This window comes from Lepus europaeus, chromosome 11 (assembly GCF_033115175.1).
Source record: "Lepus europaeus isolate LE1 chromosome 11, mLepTim1.pri, whole genome shotgun sequence".
Classification (NCBI taxonomy): domain Eukaryota; kingdom Metazoa; phylum Chordata; class Mammalia; order Lagomorpha; family Leporidae; genus Lepus; species Lepus europaeus.
The window spans coordinates 45,578,933-45,589,659 of NC_084837.1; the positions used below are offsets into that span (position 1 = coordinate 45,578,933).

The 10,727-nt window shown below is 38.3% G+C and overlaps 1 protein-coding gene across 1 annotated transcript; it reads right to left on the bottom strand.

Moving 5' to 3' along the window:
* Positions 1-4,208: 4,208 nt before the first annotated feature.
* Positions 4,209-5,150, bottom strand: LOC133769426 (chromobox protein homolog 1-like). Its single transcript, XM_062204625.1, has one exon. The coding sequence runs from the start codon at positions 5,067-5,069 to the stop codon at positions 4,515-4,517; it is 555 nt and encodes a 184-aa protein (XP_062060609.1). The 5' UTR covers positions 5,070-5,150; the 3' UTR covers positions 4,209-4,514.
* Between the last annotated feature and the right edge of the window lie 5,577 nt (positions 5,151-10,727).

Below are 10,727 nucleotides of genomic sequence, written 5' to 3' on the forward strand. Positions count from 1 at the left end.
AACTCATTTCGTCAAATTGTTCCATACACAAAATTTTTATTTTATTTTCAAAAATCCCTTTTCTCTGTCAGTGCCTACTTCACCTCTACCCATCAAAATCTTACTCATCCTTGAAAGTCCAGATAATACTCCATACTTTTATGGGATGCTGAAAACCATAAATCAAAGCTTAAAAAGGAAGCAGTGTGTTCCAGGTAGCAGGTCAATTAAATAGATAAAATGGAATCATAAAGTGATTATTAATTCAAAAGAAAAAAGAATAAAAGAAAAACAAGTACGTGACATGATAGTAAATTTAAGCCAAGTACACCAGTAATGACACAAACTATCAATAGTTTATTAAGTGAAAGGTGGAGACTGTCAGTGTGGATTAAAAAACAAGACTGGGCTGGCGCTGTGGCTCACTTGGCGCCTGCACCCCGGGTTCTAGTCCCAGATAGGGCACAGGGTACTATTCCCGGTTGCTCCTCTTCCAGTCCAGCTCTCTGCTGTGGCCCGGGAGGGCAGCAGAGGATTGCCCAACTGCTTGGGTCCCTGCACCCACATGGGAAACCGGAAGGAGGTACCCAGCTCCTGGCTCTGGATTGGCGCAGCACCGGCTGTAGCGGCCATTAGGGTAATAAACCAACGGAATGAAGACCTTTCTCTCTGTCTCTCTCTCACTGTCTATAATTCCCTGTGTGTGTGTCTCTCTCTCTCACTGTCTAACTCTGCTTGGCAAAACACACACACACACACACACACAAAACAAGACTCAAATTTAGGCTCCTTTTAAAAAATTCACTTTAAATATGAAGATACTAAAAGTGATAGGATGGAAAATACACACAGATAGTAATAGTACTATGATGTACTATGCAAGTAAAATACATCTGAAGTGGCTACTTTAATATTCATCAGGGTAGATTTCAGAAAAGGGAATGTGAGCAAGGATGAAAAGAATCATTTCATAATGATAAAGTGATTAATTCATTTAGAAAACATTGCAATCCCCAGTTTCTGTATCCAACAACTAATCTCAAAATTCATTTAGAAAACATTGCAATCCCCAGTTTCTGTATCCAACAACTAATCTCAAAATGCAAGAAGTCAACACTGATGTAATTGAAAGTGGAACTAGGAAAATCCATAGAAATAGAAGTTTAACAACCATCTCTCAATAATTGATATAAGACACAGAAAATTAAGTATAAATAAGACTTACATTACTATCAATCAACCAGAGCTAACCAGCATTTCTAGGATTCTACATTCAACAATAAAGGAATTTTTAATATATATATATATATATATATATATATATATACAACATTTATAAAGATAGTCCATATCCTGGGCCATAAAATGGATTTCAATATAATTAAGGGAGTCAAATCATACAAAGGATATTCTGTGACCATAGTGTTATGAAATTAGAAGTAAAACAAAAGCATTATTTTCAGCTACTAATTTTAGGTAACTAATTGGCAGCAATATTAACTGGAATAGCCCAATCAATAATCATAGAGTCAGATTTGTCAAATTTTTAATCCATGATTCTATGCACTGAAAAAATTCTCAGAATAGAAACAAGATGCCTTTTTGTTTTTCTAATAGCGCCCAGAAAATTATGAAAGAGTGTAAAGTAGGGCCATGTAGATATCAACTTATTAGTCCACCTGACTTTCCATCCAACTCCCAGCACCAATTGCCCTGGAGGAAGGCAAATTTTGAGTTCCAGGACAATCTTGCAACTTTTCAGGGTATTCTTGTAAGAACTGGAGTGAAGATAAAACATGTCACCACTGGAAGTTTCAATTATTTTAATTTTAAGATGAAGACATTCTTTCCTTCCTTATCAAATTGTAAGAGGGTCAAGAAAACAGAATACATATGTAAAAGCTTCCAAATTGGAAACAATACATAAATGTCACTTTTCATAGCCTAGTTAATTTTCACTATTTTCCAGTTACTTGCTAATTGTATTTCTCAGTTAAGACATCACAGAGGTGGAATGGCTTAAATTATTCACTTATCTAACAACAATGAAGTATCCCTAATATATCAGATATCATGCAAAGCCCGAGGAATATAGGTTTGAGCAAAAATTGCATTTGTCTTCCCTTATGAAGATTACACTTTAGTGGAGGAAATAAACTTACAAACTAAACACCATGTCAGTTGAAAAAATATTAGGTGTGAATAGAAAATGGTAAAGTACTAAGGTACTAGAATGTGAACAGAGAAATTTCCTAGAAGAGTTGATAACCTGAAATTTTCTAAGTGATGAGGAATAATAGTGGAAAGGTAAATACAGTCCAAAAAGAAAAAATACTGAGGCAGTCAAATGATCCGAATTGTATTAGAAAAATTATTCAGATTGAAGTAGATAGATGGAGAGTTGGAACCACAGTTAATTCAAAAAGGAAAAAAAAAAAAAGTAGATTCCCAATTTTAACCCAATACCACTTGAATTAAAAGAGTTTGGCCAGCACCGTGGCTCACTTGATTAATCCTCTGCCTGCAGCGCCAGCACACCGAGTTCTAGTCCCAGTTGGGGCACCGGATGCTGTCCCGGTTGCCCCTCTTTCAGGGCAGCTCTCTGCTGTGGCCCAGGTGTGCAGTGGAGGATGGCCCAGGTCCTTGGGCCCTGCATCCACATGGGAGACCAGGAGGAAGCACCTGGCTCCTGGCTTCGGATCAGCACAGTGTGCTGGCCATAGCAGCCACCTGGGGAGTGAACCAATGGAAAAAGGAAGACCTTTCTCTCTCTCTCTCCCTCTCTAACTCTGCCTGTCCCAAAAAAAAAAAAAAAAAAAGAGTTGAGTTGAGATCAGTCACCTTAGGTCATTCTGTGATTTACTATCTCAGGAAAAAGCACTGGAAAAGACTATTTTCTTTGTCCTTAGAGATTTGAAGAAATGGAGGAATGACTTATTGATTTCTAATCATGTACTCCTTCGTTTATGTCAAAATACAATTTTAGGAGCCGGCGCTGTGGCAAAGTGGGTTAATCCTCCCCTGCAGTGCCTGCATCCCATATGAGCTTCAGTTCTAGTACCAGTGGCTCTACTTCCCGTCCAGCTCTATGCTATGGCCTGGGAAAGCAGTCGGAGATGGCCCAAGTCCTTAGGCCCCTGCTCCCACGTGGGAGACCAGGAAGAAGCTCCTGGCTCTTGGCTTCGGATCAGCTCAGTTACGCCGTTGTGGCCATTTGGAGAGTGAACCAATGGAAGGAAGACCTTTCTCTCTGTCTCTCCCTCACTGCCTGTAACTCTACATCTCAAATAAAATAAATACAATCTTTAAAAAAAAATACAATTTTAGAATCTTTAGAGTTTTCTTTTCAATTCTGAGAAAACTTATCCCAACAAATTCATGATTTTAAAAATCTGATTGATATTTTCCAAAAAAGACTTCATGTGTTCTCTCTTTTAAAAAGACAAAACCACACTTATCTCACTAAGCATAATGGCTTCCAGTTGCATCCTTTTCACTGCAAAAGGCAGGATTTCATTCTTTTTTATGACTGAGTAGTGTTTAAGAAACTGCCAAACTCTTTACCTGAGTGGTTGTACCATCTTACATTCTTGTCAGCAATGTATGAGGAGCACACAGTCACTCTAGATCCTTGTCTAGGTCTGCTCTTCACGGAGTGCTACCATTCTGCACATGGTGGTTCAGTGGATGACAAATTCTTCTTAGCTATAAATCATTTGGCCTTTCTACCTTCCATTTAGCAAAATGAAGTAAGACTTGGAGAATAAATATGTTACATATATTTCTAAGAGTGGCAAAGTTATTATTTATTGCTTTTATAAAATAATCAGGATGAGGCTGGTACTGTAGTGTAGTGGGTTAAAGCCATGGCCTGTAGTGGTGGCTTACAGGTTTCAGGCATTCACAGCTTTTCAACAGTCTCTCGCAGTCCCCATTTATGGTGTCAATGACATTTTTTTGAAAAGGTAAAATATCCTGGACATAGAACCGAATCTTCAGTTAGTTGTTCTCTCTACTGTTTCATCATTTTCCCAGTCAAGCCCCAAATTTTAGTCAAAATGATCCAACCCATTTCCCTTTCTCCCTATCCCATCCCTCCCACCCCTAAATAATACACCAGTAATAGCCAAAAACTACACACATGCTACGCTGTAAAAACGCAGAGTTAACACTACTGGGAAGAAGGCTGTGGGTTGTGGAGATGCTCTTTGAAGACGTACAGTATCTTTTTGTTCTCCCACACACCCAATTCTACAAGTTTTGTCCTTCATAGAAGGCCCTTTGCTTCTCTCAGCAAAGCACAGAACGGGCTGCCTTGAAACCCTTCTCCCCATTCCCCTCCACTGGGATGGGTGTGTGAACTACATAGCTTGGAACAGCTTAAAGCACTCGGGCTGCTGCAGGGCACAGAAAGTATACTGGCTCTTCAAAGGACATCTTCTCAAGCCACCTCTATGGTGTCAAGACAAGTAGAACTTCTTCCCTCCTCACTTGAAACCCACGGTCAGATGTGACGGGGCTGGTACTCAAGAGACTTAAATCTTGTCATCTTTTTTGTCACCATCCGAGGAGGGATAGGAGTGCCACGTCAGCCTTTCCTCATAGAAGGAAATGACAACCTGTGGGCACTTGGCATTGGCTTCCTTGGCAGGGACCAGGTCGGCCTCATCAGAGTTTTTCCATTTCATTAGGAACATGAGTTCTCCACTTGAGGCTGTAGCTCCAATGATCCGTTCCGGCTCCAAACCCTGGGCAAAGCCTCGTGGCTTTTCTGACTCTTTCTTCTTCCTTGGCTTGCTCTCTTCTCCCTTATCTTCAGAATCAGAATCAGCTTTGCGCCTGCCCCCCTCTGACATACCTGTCTCATGTGCTGTTTTCTGTGACTGCAGAAACTCAGCAGGGAGGTCAGGGCAATCCAGATTCTCTTCTGGTCCCCACGTGTTGTCTTCATCTGAGAAACCTTTCCACTTTAGGAGGTACTCCACTTTGCCCTTTACAACTCGACGGCCAAGAACTTTTTCCACCACATATTCCTCTTTCTCCTCTTCTAGCACCTCCTCCACTTTCTTCTTGTTTTGTTTTTTCCCCATAGTGCCCGCCAGCTTTCTGGTGTAAAGGGTGACGCTGCTCAAAGCAGCGCCCAAGAGCTGGAGAAGAATCGGGGTCACGCCACTGGCCGGCCGGGGGGGAGTGGCGCCCAGAAAGCAACAAGCCGGGTGGCCGCAGTGGAGCCCCTCACTGAAGCATATATAAAATATGTTTAATAGTGATAGTTGATGTTTGATTTTAGTCATCTTGTCCTCATTTTTTACGATTGTTTCTTGATATGTTTTGTATTTTGATAATGAGGATCATGCCTCCTTTGTTTTTCTGTAGTGAAAAAAGCTATTTATTTTTTAGACATTCTAAAATCCCAAGCTTAAAACTGTATTATGTAATTATCAATGCCAAAAATAAAATATCTGTGTCCCAGCATTGTTTACAATGATACCTTAGATTGAATAAAATTTGTTAAGGGATGGAGGAAAATATCTTCTTTAGATCACATTGCCAAAGCAGAGTTGTATTTTGGGGAAGCTTTTAAAGAACTTGGGACACTGTGCAAGCAGAGGTATTTGAATCTGAGCCCTGACAAAGGATTCCATTTGTAACTCTGAGTTCAGTAAGGAATATCTAATTAAAACCCTGTTAGTTGTGTTCAAGATCTAAATCCAAATATATCTCCTTGGCATGGACATTTGTATTGCATGGGAAAAAGTAATTAATTGAGCCATAAGCTAAGATGAAAGGCCAGTGAGGGGAAATGAAAAATCAATTTAACTTTTTAAAAAATTGCCACATAATCACTATATATATTTGTGTTGTGTGATATTTATGTATATGTATACAATGTTAATGGCCAGATCAAGATTGTTGATATATCCATCACCTCAAATGGTTATCATTTCCTTGCAACAGGAACATTCAAAATACTCTTCATCTGCTATTATTAAATATAGAATTAATACTCAACCATAGTTGACTGTGCAATAGAACATTAGAAGTTTCCTCCTATCCAAATTCACTCCCATACCTGTTAACCATGCTCTCATCCCCTTTTCCCCCACCATCTTCAGACTCTAGTAACCACTATTCTACTGTCTACTGAAGGGCAAGGTGGAACAATGAAATGTAAAATAGTCTGTGAATGGATAAATGCATGATAACCTAATGCTGAAAAATAGGCTTCCTTAAGAAACTATTATTAACTAATATTTTTATTTATGTGATTGAAAATTACAAACAAGAGAGTAGTTGAGACTTGAAAGTTTCAAAGTAACAATAGATTTTGGGCAATATCTGCAATGGAAAGGTTCCCAGAAACATATAGGCAGACCGAGAACAATTCTGCAATGATATTTGACAATGGAATTGAGAAGGATATATATACATATATACACATATATGTATATATATGGATTGTATGTTCCTTTTTGTATTGTTTTTCTTTTGTGCTCTTGAATCCTTAGTAATGGTTGGTAATCATTACATTCCAGTAATATTCTTGTGTACAAGCTCAAGAAATAAAGAAGCAAGCTTATTCATAAGTTGAAATAAAGAAAACTGCAAAAATTTGGAAGAGCATTATGAGAGGTCTTCATTTGCAGAAAATGCATAGTATGTAAACTATGGAAATTTTAACTCCAGAGTGTTAAATCATTTAATTCCATTTCCAAAAACTTTTTGAAGTACCCTCATGGATATGGTAAAAATAAATGGTAGGAGATGTGTAGAGAAGCAGGAACTACAGTTAGAAGGGGAAAATGTAATAAAACTGATGTGTCTGACCTTAATATTTGAGAAAGTATTACCTCTCCTCCATGCTGTCTGGATGGCATCTATTTGAGCTTTAAAAGAAATATAAACTTAAAGTTCAGAGGACTTGGAGATACTGGTTACATTGATCCATCTTTAGGTTTACTGAGTCGTAGTTTTGAAAAATATATTTTAAAAAGTTTAAGGATAGGGGCTGGCTATGTGACGCAGTAGGCTAAAGCCCTGGCCTGAAGCACCAGCATCCCATATGGGCACCGGTTCTAGTCCCGGCTGCTCATCTTCCAATACAGCTCTCTGCTGTGGCCTGGGAAAGCAGTAGAAGATGGCTCAAGTACTTGGGCCCCTGCACCCTTGTGGGAGACCTGGAAGAAACTTCTGGCTCCTGGCTTCAGATTGACACAGCTCCGGCCGTTGTGGCCATCTGGGGAGTGAACCATCAGATGGAAGACCTCTCTCTCTCTGCCTCTCCTCTCTCTGTGTAACTCTGACTTTCAAATAAATAAATAAATCTTTTTAAAAAATGTTTTAGGATAGCAAACTTTCTGAATTCTGTATATGTTAATATGTGTTTATGTTGAATTCATATACAAATCACAAACTGGCTGCGTGTGGAATGTTGGGCCATGAGCTTTTTCCTCAGAGGCATTTATGCATTTGTGTCATTTCCTATTGCAGAGGTAAAAATCTGAGTCCACCTGGACTACAGTTGACTTTCTTCTCTGCTTTCATGCTTATGTAACTCCAGTTTTTGATATCTAAAATAACATTAGATTATTTTGGATGCATCAATTTTACTAATTCTGTCTAGATTTTCTGGGGTTAGTTTTAAAAGATGATTTGGATCTTTCTTTGAGTCACAATATTTTATGTTATTGTTTCAGCCTAAAAATTCTGATTGCTTATTAAGTAAAACATAATAAATATGTTAGGTTCTATTCCCTTTCCTATTAGTCTTCCTCTCTTTTTAAATTAGTGTCATTTATTTAGTTCTCACTTGCTTTTAGCAGGTCAAGTTCATTCACATTATTGATTTGCATTATCTGGCTTATATATTTTCATTCTTACTATTTATTGCATTTTCTGATGTTATATAATTTTATCTTTCTCAAAATATTTTTAATTTTCTTCTTACTCCCATTTCAAAGCAATATCTAATATATCTATCTTTTCAGCTGTATGTTGCACAGGTTAACATGTACCAGATGATAAATAATAGAGAACTCTGCTCCAACTGTTTTAAGTAAGGATGTATTGATTTAAGTTATTCTTCCATTCTATGGGTGTTTACTGGTTAACAATGTTTTTAAGAACCTGTTTTTTTTTTCTGCCCTCCAATTTGATTCTTATTTTTCATCCTTCATCTAAATTTTAACTTTCACAATCAATACTTGAGAGAGAGAAAGCTCTTCCATCCACTGGCTTACTCCTCAAATGGCTGCAACAGCTGGGGCTGGGCCAGGCCAAAGTCAGAAGCCAGGAGTTTAATCTAGGTCTCCCATGTTGGTGCAAGGTTACAAGAACTTGGGGCCATCATCTGCTGCTTTCCCAGGCACATTAGCAGGGAGCTGGATTGGAAGTGGAGCAGTCAGGAATAGAACCAGCATCCATACAGGATGCCAGTGTCATAGGTGTTGGTTTATCCTGCTGCACCACAAGGTCAATCACTTATATTACTCTTGATAAAACTTCATTCTACCACCCTTCTCTATCTTTGGTTTCCTTTTTTTTCTATCTATATCATCCTTTTCATGGTAAGTGGTTGATAAATTCAGAAAAGTTATGTGAATAGGAAAGACAATAAAAAAGCTTCTTTGATTGTTTGTGTTTCTTAGAACTTCTTTGCTTTTTTTGGTTTAATCACATTCTGGTTTTACTGGAAAGTTTAACCTCTCAGGTTTGTCAGTGCTCTTTCTCAGTCACAAATGTACAAGTCTTACTTGGTATTAATTTTGAGGTTTTTGTTTTCTCATTGATCATAGGGTCACCAAAATTCTTTGGTTAGCACGTAAGGCATTGCAAATGCTATATGCAACTGGGCAGCAAGAAATGATGGAGGATACAGCACATACTGATACTACTCACGGACTTCATGGATTCATCAAACTTCAGCTACAAAAACACAAGCTCAAGTTGGCAGCAGCAAAGATTTAAGGCAAATGCAAATCCCTTCTGAGCACAAGGATTTTGTGTGTCTGCCCAAGTTGTCCTCTTAAAACCAACCTGACCCCACTCAAATTAGTATCCATTATGTAGACATAATATTGCTACGGTTAGCTGGCTCTAAAGTACCTGCCGCTTGCTTATAGCCATGGATAGAGTTAACTTCCCTGAAAGCACAGGAATAAGTAGAGGTGGGCATGAAGAAAATGGTAGAAGGTAGAGAAAAAAAAACTGGAGCAGGTACAAGAGCAAACGGATGGCTGTAAAGGAAAAAACCATAAGAAACACTCCAGGTCTCTTTCCTTATCCTCTCAATTATATCTCTTATTTTATAGGGCCTATGTTGCATTGTTTTGAATTTTTACATAAGTTATTTATTTATTTATTTATTTGAGAGAGAAAGAGGAATAGAAAGAGTTCCCATATGCTAATTCTCTCCTCAAATCACTGGAGCTGGGCCAGAGAAAAGTCAAGCATCAGGAAATCAATCCATGTCTCCCATGCTGGTTGCAGGGATCTAAACACTTGATTCATCATCTTCTTTTTCCCAGGGTTTGCATTAGCAGAAAGCTAGAATTGGGAGCCAGAGCCAAGAATTGAATCGAGGCATTTTAATATAGGATGCGACTATCCTAACATGTTAACAGCAAGGCCATCTGCCTATCCCTACGTAGAATTTTTAATAACAAACTGTCTTCTCTTTCCTATGCCACATATTTTTAAAAATTACTTTCCATTGTAACTTGAGATCTGTATTTACTCCCATTTATTTTGTAGACTTTTCCATGGGCATCAAATTGTTTCTCTTTATTCACTACTATGAGTTGTACAGTTCTAATGTTTGCATACTGACAGAATGGGAACATTCTCCTTTATTTTATTTTATGGCCAGTGTAGTAGTGAAAAATATTTTTGTTCAATCTTAAGCCATGAATCCAACTGACAGAAACCAGGGTAAGTATGTCTGCTCCCCAGAATCCAAACTGAAACATATGGCAGTGCAAAAGTGGTTATTACCAGCTCTTCACTGTGTCTTCACTGCGTCTCCACTGACTCCGTTTCATCGTGATGATGATGATAATGCAGGTCCACATTTGTAGCCAGATTTCCTTTCGGCCTGGCCTTCTAAGGCAGGCCCACTGGGTGGCTTTTCACAGGCTCCTCCCAGGTTTGGCTACTTATACCACACTCTGCTCTTTCCTTCAGGCAACGAGTGTTCATCCATTCATCAAAGCCTTTGATGTGGTACTGATCCATTATAGAAAAGGAGGTTAATCTACATAGTATGATCTCCTTCTGCCATATTTCTCACCCTTACATCCAGCCTTACCTTTGTACATTACAAATATACTAGAGGTGTTCAGGTGCCATTTCCCGTCACTGTCTTTCTGATACAGACAGGTGCAGTTCAGACTCAGGCATGCTCTAATGCTGATTTCATAAAACAATATTTGGAAAGGCAAAGAAGAATCCAGGAGGCATAGTCTTGCTCATCATTGTCCTCAAGCCTTGTTCTTCCTAATCAATACCTCTTCATTATACTGATCCAAAGAAGCTCTCTATGACTGCTGAATTAATTCAGTAACTTTAAGAAAACAAAGATTTGAAATTTTTTCAGTAATCATATTGTAATATTATATTAGACCCATATATATTAGATATGAAAGTTTTTCTTAATTGTCTGGGTTGTAGATGGCATATTTTCCAATTTCAATCTTGTCATAGATTTTCTTTCATTTTAATAATTTGTGGATAATTTCAATGAAAAAAGC

Bases quoted from the DNA above. Each gene is read 5' to 3' on its own strand.
- LOC133769426 (XM_062204625.1), bottom strand. From the start codon at position 5,069: ATGGGGAAAAAACAAAACAAGAAGAAAGTGGAGGAGGTGCTAGAAGAG.